At 43.9% G+C, this 12339-nt stretch overlaps 1 protein-coding gene across 1 annotated transcript in view; it reads left to right on the top strand.

Annotated features, from left to right (window-relative positions):
* GATAD2A (GATA zinc finger domain containing 2A) overlaps positions 1-12339 on the top strand; it is a 1922743-nt gene that overhangs the window by 1459609 nt on the left and 450795 nt on the right. The window contains exon 8 of the mRNA XM_044054781.1: positions 8782-8859. Within this exon, the coding sequence (XP_043910716.1) occupies positions 8782-8859 (78 nt within the window). The remainder of the gene's footprint in view (positions 1-8781; positions 8860-12339) is intronic.

The raw sequence follows: 12339 nt of genomic DNA, 5'->3' as shown, positions 1-12339 counted from the left end.
GCATGCATGTATGTATATATATATATATATATATATATATATATATATATGTATATAAATTTTGGCTACCCTTTTAGGGGGCACCTGACATTTGGGGCAAGAAAAACTAAAGAAAATGACGTCGGCCGCATCTTTTATACCCCTGACGACCTGACGTCAGGGAAGGGGCGACAGCAGCCGAAGCAGGACCCAGGACTTTGGAATTCAGGCCGATTGAGGGCAACCTGCCAGCAGGATTACCCAAATGTAATGACTGCAACAGTGCGCACACTCTAACACCTACATTTATGGTAAGTGTACACAACTGTACTTTCCCCAGTGTCTGTGTGTAACTTGACACAGCAACCTGGGTTATTAAAAACTGAGTAAAGTATTGCAACTTGTGCCTATGAGGCCACAGATTGTGTGGGATCAGTGGAAGACTCTGTCATATCTGTATTTTTCTGTACTGTTCAACTTTCTTCGAATTGTATATGTATTCTTTGATGTAAAATTGCCCTCAGACTACTGGAATTGTATTGCAAGCTTCGAGTTATTTTTCTAGAAGTGTAGTTCCTGCAAGTGAAGTTGTTACTGGATTAGTGCAGGCTTTGCATGCATTGTGCTGATATGAAAAAAAACATTTTGGCACAGTATTTCATTGTTTTTAGAGGCACAGTGTTGCAATGGTTTGGTAAAGTTGGGAAATTTAAAATAGAGGTTTTGTAATTCTGCAGATGTTCTTCATCTCACATTGCTGCAGTCCTTACACTTGGGTAGTCCGCTGTCCTCGGTCGGCCCGAATATCAAAGTATTAGGCTGACGTCGGTCAAGGCGCATAAGACTGACATCAGGACGTCAGGGTACAAATGCGCATGACCGACGTCATATCCTCAGTCTTTTTTGCCGCATGGTCCGATGCAGAAGCAGCGTTGCAAGTGCCGTTCTGAAATTTTTCGAATTCGGAGTTTCAGACCGAGTCAAAGTGGGCTAAGTACCCTGTTGGGGATTATTTTAGTTTTTTCTTGCCTCAGTGGTTTACCGGATGTCAGAAAAAGTGAATAACTGTATTTCTTGTGGGAAACAGGTACCGCATAGAGATTATCATACTTTGTGTATTCCTTGTTTGGGGCCTGAGCACGACGTTGTTGGGTGTCGCTTTTGTGCTAGGTTCAATAAGCGCACTATTAAGCGAAGGTTAGATTGTGCCAGGTTGGTCTTCGGGAAGCGGTGCAGTTATAATATGCCGTCGGATGCTCCGACGCCCGCTTCTTCGAAGAAGCGCAAAGACAAAGCAGCTAAACCCAGGCAAGAAGAGTCGTCCGTACCGGACGCCGGTTCTTTAGAGGTGTCAGTGGAACTGGTGGTTCCGCCGGAGGGTTCTCTGGAGTCCCAGGGGGAGACTTTGTTATTGCAGGATGTGGCCTCTCAGGAGGCAGGTCAGGCTGAAAGGGCTTCTCAGGTTACGGTACTCCCCTCCCTTCCTAGGGTGGTTAGGCCCTCTCCTTCTGTTTCCAAGGCTTCTCCCAGAGGCAGGACAGGTTTAGCTTCTGTTGGTGTCACTCCTAGTTCATCAGGATCTGTGCCCAAGAAGCACATGCTTAAAATGGCAGAAGATTTAATTACTTTGATTAGAGGTTCTTTGCCCCCTCCTGATAAGAGGCCTAGGGTGGAACCAGAGTTGGGGAGTTTTGAGCAGGCTTCGGATGTTTCAGAGTCTTCGGCTGAAGACTTGCAGGAGTATTCTCCTTATTCTGATTCTGATGTGGATGATTCTACTCCTTCTGCTTCTCCTCCAGAGGATTTTTCTTTTTCAGAGACTCTTCATTCCATGAGGGAGCATTTTAAGTGGGAAGGTCAGGATTTCTCTGATTCCAGGAAAAGGCTTAGGGAATTTTTGCTTTTACCCCAGCATAGGCCTTTGGCTATTCCTCCTGTTCTGGATGTTGTGGAAGATGTGTTTGCAGAGGCTTCACTTAATCCTGATTCTTTGCCTCCTGCTCCTGTTAAACCGGATAGGTATTATAGGGTGCCTGAAGCTCATAAATATCTTTATAAGAGTCCTAGGGCGGACCCAGAAACTGTTAGTCAGGGACCTAAGGGTGTCAAGGCCTCTGTTGTAAAAAATCCGGTCCCTCCAGATAAAGAGGCCAGAGCTTTGGATAGATGGGGAAAGAAAGTCTATACTTCTTCCACCTTAGCTATGAGGGCTTTGAATTGCCAGTTTCACATGTTAAAGTATCAAAATTATCTACTTTCTCAATTGAAGTCTAAGGTAGATGCTCTGGCGGAAGGTATTGAGTGTAAAGAATTGCAAGATTTGGTACATGTTTCTGAACAGGTGGGTAAGCATTCTTTACAATGTGGTTTTGATGCTGTACAGGCCTCGTCTAGGGTGGCTGCCACTGGGTCAGTTCTTCGCAGGCACGCCTGGCTGAGGGATTAGAATTTATCTGACCATGTTAAGACAAGGATTTTAGATGCTCCTTTACAGTCTGATGTGTTGTTTGGTTCTCCTGTGGAGGCAGTCTTAAAGAAAATGGAAGACAAGGTTAAGTCTATGCAGACTGTTAAAGATTTTTTGCAAGTTCAGCCTCCGAAGTTTAGTAGGAATTGGCCTGCTAAGGGGTGGACGTACCCTTCTTATGATTCACAGTCTAGGGGTAGATCTAGACGTGGTAGGGGCAGAGCTCAGGGCTCTTTCAGGCCTAGAACAGGGAGTTCACCTGCACAGTCTTCGGTGAGGGCAGGGGCCAGTCCTTTCGTAAACAGGCCCAATGACCTACCTTTTCAGCTGCCAGAGCCTTCTCGTCTGGCAGCACCTTTGGGAGGAAGGCTGGCACTCTTCAAGGAAAATTGGAGTTTAATTACCCAAGACAGATGGGTATTGGATATCATACACCAAGGTTACAGGTTTTATTTCCATACCTTGCCTCCTTTCAAAGGCATGCCAGACGTTCCTCCTCAGCAAAGAATAGAGGCTCACAAACAAATTTCTCTGCTGCTTCAAATAGGGGCCATGCAGCCGGTCCCTCTGCCAGAAGTGGGCCTAGGATTTTATTCTCGCCTGTTCCTAGTACCAAAGAAGGGGAACACGTGGAGACCAATTTTGGATTTATCTATCCTCAACACTTATCTGGACATTCCCAAGTTCAAAATGTTGACGTTACAACAGCTTTTACCTCTGCTGGGCAAAGATCACTGGATGGTGACTCTGGATCTCAAGGAGGCTTACCTTCATGATGTCCTTCATGGATGCATCTGCAGTCAACAGCTGGCTGGTCTGTGTGTCAGGCAGCCGTCCCAGTCGGCGGATTCCAAAGTCCGGGTCCGGCCGGCTGATGTCGCTTCATCCCCGACGTCATCTCTGTTGGTTTAACCTGCCCTTACCACGGCGGCCCAGCCCACCCCGTTTCTTACTGTCAGCCTTGTGTTCACAACCGGTCGAAACCGCCTTCTGGGTCAATTTTTCGGTACAAGTTTTTCAGTAATTGTGTAAATCGGAACCGCCGTTTACACTTTCCACCAAAAGCATAAAACGAAGGAGCCGAACCAAAAAGAAAAAGGTTTCGGCCAACCTTTCAGCAAGTAAACCGCGTAAGTAAACCACCGAAAGGTCTCGGTTTGATCTAAACCGAGCCGAATCTATCTCTGGTACGAAGCCTACTACATTTGCAAGAGCCCCTGCTACATTTTGAAATACCCACTGGCGTATCGACACCATTCCCTGGATGTCTCTACCCTTCCACGTGTGTGTCTAGGCCTCCACAGCAGCCAGGCATTTCCAGCAGCGCCAGAAGCAAAACAGCCAAGTCTACCAAATCAGTGCCTCTTACCAAATCCTCCAGTGGCCCTCTTCTAGTTCTCAGAAGCTCTCACCTTGGCACTCAATTTGATTTGCCAATTAGAGACTTGACTCTCTTTTCAGAGAGGGCTCTCTAGCACAGAACCTCACCTGAGAGCAGCCTCCCCTAAGAGACCTAGGGCAATGATTCTGCCCCAGGATGAGACCTTATGATGAAACAGATTACAGACCAGCCTAATTTTTGAGGATTCTCCTTTCTCTAATCCATTCCAGCTACCTCCGAAGAGAAGAATCCCCTCCAGGGGAACCCTTGCATGCATGCGAGAGAGCAGTTCCAATGGCAGCAACAAAAAATTCATTGGCAGCAAATTCCCGAAAGAACAGACCTGCCTGTACCTTCTGCAGCACCTATGCCCTACCTCCTGTTCTTTCCTCCTTAGATTCTTCTTTCAATGATGCTCTGCTGATTAATGTGCTCTGCTCAGCAGCCTGCCCCCCCCCCCAGCATTTTACAGAGATTTTAGGGTGCCTGTCACTTTACAAGGCCCTTGCCCCTTTAGAAACAATAAACAATATCCAGGGTCCATCCCAGGGTCGACCCAGTGTAAAACTAGCTACTAAAACCCTACCTTCTGAAAGGGAAGCAAGGGGATTAGGGGGAAAAAAAGTATACACTTCACACTCTCTCAGCTAGAGCTTTAAACTGCCAGTTTCCACATGATACATATACAGAGTTTTATGCTTGATCACACCACTGATGAAGCTCTTGACAAGAGGGTCATATGAAATAGAAATGGTAAATAACATACAACAGGTTAGTATTTTTTGAAATGTAGCTATATGATGCACTGGAAGCTATTTAGATCAGCCATGACTGGCACAGTGATAAGAAGGCATGATGAGACTTTTCAAAACTCTAGAAAGGAGGAGGCATGCCCACCTGTCCCTAATAGATCTCAATCTGCAGAAGAAACCTCAGATTTCTTGCAGGATCAGAGCTTCTGATTCAGATTGCAGGGATTGCAGGCAACACTGCATGAAGTGTTACAAAATACCTGGCATCAATGTCGCATACCACAGACTGCAGATCTTCCATCATTTACCCATACCTAGCAGACAGCCTGCTATTCAAGACCACAAATTGCCTTTTGGCTTATCGCCCAGAGTATTAAACTCCAAGTTGCATCATGGGATACAAATCAACAGGCCTTAATGGCAGTGCAACCCTTCCTAATCTTCCACTTCCTATCAGGCTAAGTTGCAGGAAGTATCTGCGTTTTCGGGCTGGGACTTCTCATTATCAGTTCTCTGCATTGCCCTTTGGCTTATCTACTGCGCCCAGAGTGTTCACGAAAGTTCTGGCTCCAGTGATAGCTTTCTTCAGGCTAAAAGGAATACAGATCTATCCTTATTTGGACGATTGCCTGATTCTGGCTCAAGGAAGGGACGAACTTCTTCATCATTTGCAATATGTGATAGCAGTGCTAAGATGCCTGGGGTATTCTGTGAACGAAATAAAGTCCAGTCTAGTACCCTCTCAGGACATGTGCTTTCTGGGTGTGAGACTGAATACAGCATCCCAGATGGCCTTTTTGACCCCGGACAAACAAAAGAATCTTTCCCTTTACTTCCATCAATTGTCTCATCAGTCCAGGCTGACTGCAAGGACAGTCCTTCAAGCCTTGGGGTTCATGGCATCTTGTATTCTGGTGCTTCCCAATGCCAAACTGCATATGAGGAAGCTACAATGGTATCTCAAAAATGTATGGACACAGCACTGCCAGGATTTGGACACTGTCATTCAGATAATACCTTGCATTCAAAAGGAATTTTTGTGGTGGGCTCAGGAATGTCACCTAAACAAGGGACTGTCTGTGACCCGGCCAGAGGCGAGTCAGATTCAAACGACAGATGCCTCAGACAAAGCTTGGGGAGCTCATCTAAATGGAAAGTGGATACAAGACACGTGGCCTGCCAGACTACAACATCTACATATCAACTTGAAGGAGATGTTAGCAGTCCAATTTGCATTAATAGCTTTCAAGGATTTACTTCTTCCAGGGCAGGTGTTGATTCTAACAGACAACACAACTGTCATGTGGTACATCAACAAGCAAGGGGGAACACATTCTTATCCTCTATGCAGGCAAGCAATGATTTTGTGGGAGACTGCTCTCAGTTTACAGCTAACTCTTCAGGCAAGGTTTCTGCCGGGAGCACAGAACTCCTTAGCAGATGTGTTGAGCAGACGACTTATGGATCCCCACGAGTGGAAATTGGATCCTCATGTATTTCAGAAATTGACAGTGTCATGGGGAACTCCAGACATAGATCTGTTCGCTTCTCCACTAAACTACCAGCTGCCAAAGTTTTGCACAAAAAGGTTTCATCCCACAGCCTGGAAAGTGGATGCTCTTTCTTTCAATTGGAGCAATCTTCATGTGTATGCCTTTCCACCTCTGCCTCTCCTCCCAAAGGTACTCCTAAAGGTCAGACAGGACAAGCCAAAGATGATTTTAATAGCTCCAGATTGGCCTCGACAGCACTGGTACCCATTACTGAGAAGTCTAGTACGGGAGCCTCCATGGCCTTTGCCTTTGATTCCATACCTGCTGTCTCAAGAGAACAGTCATTTACTCAATGTCAAACTTCACTCTCTTCACCTAACAGCCTGGCATATTCTGTTTTGAACCCTGGAGGGTCTCCGCTTCCACAGCAAGTTTTGAAAGTTATTTTGGAGGCCAGAAGGCCTAGTACAAGGAAAGTGTACGCAGATAAATGGAAGAGATTTTTTTTGGAGTACAGCAATGGAATTTGATGTTTCTGAGCCAAATTTAAGTGTGGCTCTTCAATATCTTACTGAGTTACTGGACAAAGGTTTGTCCTTCTCTTCTATTAAGGTTCATGCTGCAGCAATTTCTGCTCACTATGACTGTGACCCACCATTGTTTTCTCATCCTTTGTTTAAGCAATTCCTTAGAGGGGCAAAGAATATAAGACCCCCACGTAGAGCTCCTACTCCTGCTTGGGATCTCAATTTTGTGTTGGAGAAACTCACTCTACAACCTTTTGAGCCTGCAGCTACTGCCGAGTTGAAATATTTATCATGGAAGACTGCTTTTTGTTGGCCATTACCTCTGCAAGAAGGGTTTCTGAATTACAGGCCCTTATGGCAGTTGAGCCTTTCTTAATTTTCCATAAGGATAGGGTATCTTTGCGTACTAATCCTTCCTTTATGCCTAAAGTGGTTTCTAGTGTGGCTTTAAACCAAACTATTCATTTGCCTACTTTCTATGCAAACCCCAAAATAAAGGGGAAAAGATTTTGCACACTTTGGATGTACACAGGCAGTTGCGATATTATTTGAGCAGAACTAAAGGGTTCAGGCAGTCTCAGCAGTTTTGTTTCATTTGCTTTGGGTTCTCAGGGCAAGCCTGTGTCAAAACAAACTATTTCTAAGTGGATTGGGTTTTGTATTGCTTTCTGTTATTCCCATCATGGTAAGGAGATTCCAGCTGGGATTAGGCCTCATTCCACTAGGGCTACTGCCACTTCTACAGCTTTTTTAAGGGGGGTAGCAACTAAAGATATTTTGGAGGCAGCTACTTGGAGTTCAGTGCATACTTTCTCTAAGCATTACCACCTTCCACTTTACTCTAAATCTAGGGCTGGTTTTGCCACTGCAATTTTACAGGGCATTTTGGCAGCTCCTACTGCTTTATAGTTTTGCCATCCTCCCTTACCTCTGCTTTGGGATTCTACCCAAGTGTAAGGACTGCAGCAATGTGAGATGAAGAACATAGTACAGTTTTGTACCTACCATAAATGTAGATGTTCGAAGATCCACATTGCTGCAGTCCAATTTACCCTCCCTCCTTCCCCTCTGTAGTTAGAGGCGGTTGTGTGGGTTGGGTTGTATATATTGTGTATATTGTATATATTGTACATATAATTAGTGCAAGGGTGGTTGGTTGGTTTCTGCTGTCTTTTGGTTTTGACCTTTCTTTTTAGGGTCTTCTGACATCTGGGGCAAGAAAAGACTGAGGATATGACTTCGGTCATGCGCATTTGTACCCTGACGTCCTGATGTCAGTCTTATGCGCCTTGACCGACGTCAGCCTAATACTTTGATATTCGGGCCGACCGAGGACAGCGGACTACCCAAGTGTAAGGACTGCAGCAATGTGGATCTTCGAACATCTACATTTATCGTAGGTACAAAACTGTACTTTTTTGAAGCTATTCTTTAGTGAAATATTTGGACCTGTGGCTCACACTGCGATTACAAAGTATTTGCTTTTTCAAAATTATTGCATTTTAAAGGCACTTCACTGGTGCCACATTGTATTTTGTGGGAGTACCTGTAAGTTGTTGAGATATCTGCTACCGAGGTTGTTGGTGATTAAAACCTTTGGAGAGTCCTCATTTATTTTAAGTTTGTAGTAAGGAGATGTAGACCGTAGATATGAATTGTGATGTAAGTTTGAGTACACTTGAGGTGAAACTAGCCATGTGATAAGTTGCCAGAGTGTATGATGTAAAATGTTAAAAATGCTGTTGGCATGTCATGTATATTCACTGAAAACTGATGTTACTGTATTGATTAAACACCAGCGTATCAGTTTTAACAAATTCCTTTGAAAATGACTGGGTAAACTTATTTCACTGCAACCATTAAAATGTTATGTGAAAGCTTGAACTATTCATTACACACATGTGTTGGTGTATATTACAGGCAGTGAATGAATGTGGGTTAAAGTAACCGTTACTCTTCCAACTGTGGGTGGGGAGGAACCAACCAAATGACTTGCGTAAGGGCAGTTTTGGTAGACTGTTTGCAGTATGTCATGCTGTGTTCTCTATTCAGGTTATGGCTCCTTTCTTGTTGGTTGCCTGAAGGCATTGCATGTATTTGAATATAAAGTATGCAACATAAAACTGTTCTTACTGACCAGTAAAATGACAGTAACTTTATTCAACTTCTTTCTTCTGTGCAGTTTTCAAAAGGTTCTTCATTGGAGTTAGCTAGATGCAACACATCTAGTCCTGTTTCAGTTGGGCGTTCTATTTGTGAGGTATGGAATTTTAGAAATTTTCTTTTGTCAGTGCAGGAACTTTCCTGGCACACTACTTTTGCACTTTGCATAGTTCTTTTTTTGATTTCCGCAAAATTTAGCATTCAAGTTACTTTGTGCAAATTTCGCACTCTAATTGTAAATCAGATGAATGGTTTTGAATTTACTGAAGTGCAGATTTTTGGCTTTTGGTTATACTTTTCCTGTTGTGGTGTACAGAGATTCAAGACTGCTAAGTGGCAGGTAAGTTGTCTTATTTGCAAATCTGCTTAGTGTGACATGGGCTCTGTTTATATTGTCTGCCATTCAATAGCTCTTTGCGTACTTACACAGTCATTACTGTCCCTTGGCAGCTGCTCTTATCCTGCTTTCTATGCATGAGTCCTTTGAGAGTGTAAGACTTGTTTCAGTAAAAAAAAGGCAAAGCTGGAAGTGGTGTTGACAGTATAAGTAGCGATGTTATGGTTCAGTAATGTTTAAGAAATGGATGCATGTTATGGAAATGGGGTTTGGCTGGTCCCTGCATTGTAGAATGTTCATTGCAGCCACTGCTGCAGTACTGAGTCTTGAGAATTCCTGCCTTTTGTTAATTTCTCCAAGTCTTTTGGGGTTCTTATACCATGATGGGAATGGACCCCATTCCTAAGTCAGAATTCATGAAATTAATATTGTTTCAGTCTTTCTTGTTAGCCAGAAGTGCTCTTTGCAGCACCTGCAAATGTGCCCAGTAATGTTGACTCCTGCATTTCGTACAGTGTTGCATGTGTTGATAAAGTATCCAAGTACGATTGTAAATTCTTTTTTATAAGACACACTGTTCCTACTACTACTGGAACTGGCTGGGTATTTTTCTTCCACATTGCCCTTGTTTCTGCCTGCATATCCTAGGGTTTTATGACTCTCTCTCTGTACGCAAGACAGTGTAGACACTGGGTGTAGCAGTTTCAATATTCAGTGCTATTTTTGTCTTCTTTTCATGGCTTACTATATCTGTTTTTTTTGTATCTTTTTCTGAACTTTTGGTAATGTGTGATCCCATGCAAGATAAACTTCAGAATTTTCTATAATGCTTTGTGGCTCATGTTTCCAGTGATTTTTCAGCTACTTCAGTATTGCTCCTCCCTCCCTCCCTCCTTCTCGGGATCTGGTAGAGCTGGAGTAATGAAACACGTTGACACTAACACTCCAACATGTAAAACACTAATTTAATGCAGTTCACAAAGAACTCTGATACAAAACTGTAAAGCGCTTTTTGTCTCTAAAACAGCAGACTTCTTCAGCCCATTTACAAAAAAAAAGTCTCTGTTTAAATACATATCACCCGATCATTTAAAATCCTGTAACCAATAGCATTTTAACTTGATTTGTCATTAAATGACATCAGCAAAAACACACAAAATCAATAAATGAAATAAAATGAATAGTGAATTCATTAATAAATTCATCAGTAAATTTGTTGTTGTCATCTCGCTGAACTAAGGTTTGCCCTATTCCTTATTATTTACAATTAAAATACTAGCTAGTGTAAATAAATGTATGTGTGTGTGTATATAAGTAAACTGTATGACACTGTCATAGTTGTAATTGGTTCTAAAAGAGGGACTAACTTAAAACTGCGTTTTCCACAAGTGTTTGTTTAAAACATATGGGTGAAATACCATAAAGGGGCAGTAAACAAATAGGTCCTTTAATGAGTTAAGTTCTTCACTTTTAAGATACGTGCAATAGAGGTGACTTCATTCAACCCAGGAGGGTTGTAAGAGTTCAACCTGAATTGCCAAATCAGCTCTTGTTTTTCCAATATTAAATGGTAAAGACCCCCTTTTGTTACTCACTGCTGCTTGACTGATCACTCTAAAAAGGAAATGGTGAGTTGGATGTTTGGAGCAATGCCTAGCTAAGGCATTAGAAGGAATCTTTTTCCTAATGTGGTAGACATGCTCATAAATTCTCTCTCTCTCTCTAAGTTTTCTGTCAGTCTTCCCAACATAATATGCTGGGCAGACTGCACAGGTAGCCAAGTAGACCACAGAATTTGAATTACAGTTAAATCTACCTTTTATTTTTACCTTGTTGGATCCTGTTCCAAATTCTGTCCGTGTTGCAATATATTTACAATAGTTGCAACTCTCACACTTAAATGTGCCTCCAGATGTTCATCGTGCATACAGCTGCAGTCATAACAGATGGGTTTTCCTGCCGTCAGGCGGGTCCTCGGTCGGCCGAATTCCAAAGTCTAGGTCTGGCATCGGATGTAGTCGCTTCTTCCCTGACGTCAGTGCGACAGGGGTATAAAGGAACCAGCCGACGCCATTTTCTTCAGTCTTTCTTGCCGCGCGGTGCCCGAAGCAGAAGCAGTTCGCAAGTGCCGGTCGGCCAGCTCCTGAGATTACGAATAGTTTTCAACCGAAGTCTTCTTGAAAGCTAAGTACCCCGTTGGGGAAACTTTTCTTGCCTCAGACCGATGTCAGACAAAGTTAATAATTGCATTTCATGTGGGAAGCAAATACCGCATAAGGATTTTCATTCCCTCTGCATTCCTTGCTTAGGCCCAGACCACGACGTCTCGGCCTGTAGTTTTTGTGCTACATTCAACAGACGCACTATTAAGCGTCGGGCGGAGTTCGCCCAACATTATTTTGGCAAAAAGTTTAATTATATCATGTCATCGGATACTCCGACTCCAGTTTTAAGTAAAAGGCGCAAAGATAAGGACCGACATACGAGGTCCGCGACTTCCACCGACACCACGCCAAAGCCGACTACAGGTGGTCCAGTTCTCAGTGAGGCGCCTACGCAGCCCCTGACTACCGATGACACTTCTTTGGCGGTGTCTTCAGTGCCCGAGGTCGCAGGCTCTTCGGCCCACACCCCGACTACCAATACCGAAGCCACTCGTGGCAGTGAAACTCAGAGTTTAGACAGGCCTGCCACCTCTCAAGGTGTCTTCAGGCCTTCCTCTTCTTTTTCCATCAAGGCTTTCACTAAGTCTAAAGCAGCCATGCATACTAAAAGACAAGCCCCACAGGGCCCCTCTCAAGGCCCCATGCCTAAAAAGCAGATGCTCAAAATGGCTGAGGATTTGATTACTCTTATCAGGGGTTCTCAACCCCCTCCGGACAAAAGGCCCAGAGTGGAGGAAGAATCCCCTTCCTCGGACCAGGCCTCCATTATTTCAGAACATTCTGAAGACCAGGAACATTCTTACTCCCCTTTTGAAGATTCTGATGCAGAGGAGTCCATTCCTTCTGTCTCTCCCCCTGAGGATTACTCTTTTGGGGAAACCTTACATACCTTGAGGGAACACTTCCACTGGGAAGGCCAAGAGTACTCAGACTCCAAGGAAAGGCTTAGGGATTTCCTCTTGCTCCCTCAGCACAGACCTCTGACTATACCTCCCGTCTTAGACATACTAGATGTGTATTCGGAGGCCTGCCTTAACCCAGATTCTTTACCTCCAGCTCCAGTCAAGCCTGACCG

The sequence above is a fragment of the Protopterus annectens genome, chromosome 13.part0 (genome assembly GCF_019279795.1).
Source record: "Protopterus annectens isolate FY-2018-M chromosome 13.part0, PAN1.0, whole genome shotgun sequence".
Classification (NCBI taxonomy): Eukaryota; Metazoa; Chordata; order Ceratodontiformes; family Protopteridae; genus Protopterus; species Protopterus annectens.
The sequence above is the reverse complement of the archived record's forward strand: the minus strand, read 5'-3'. Positions and strand labels throughout refer to the sequence as shown.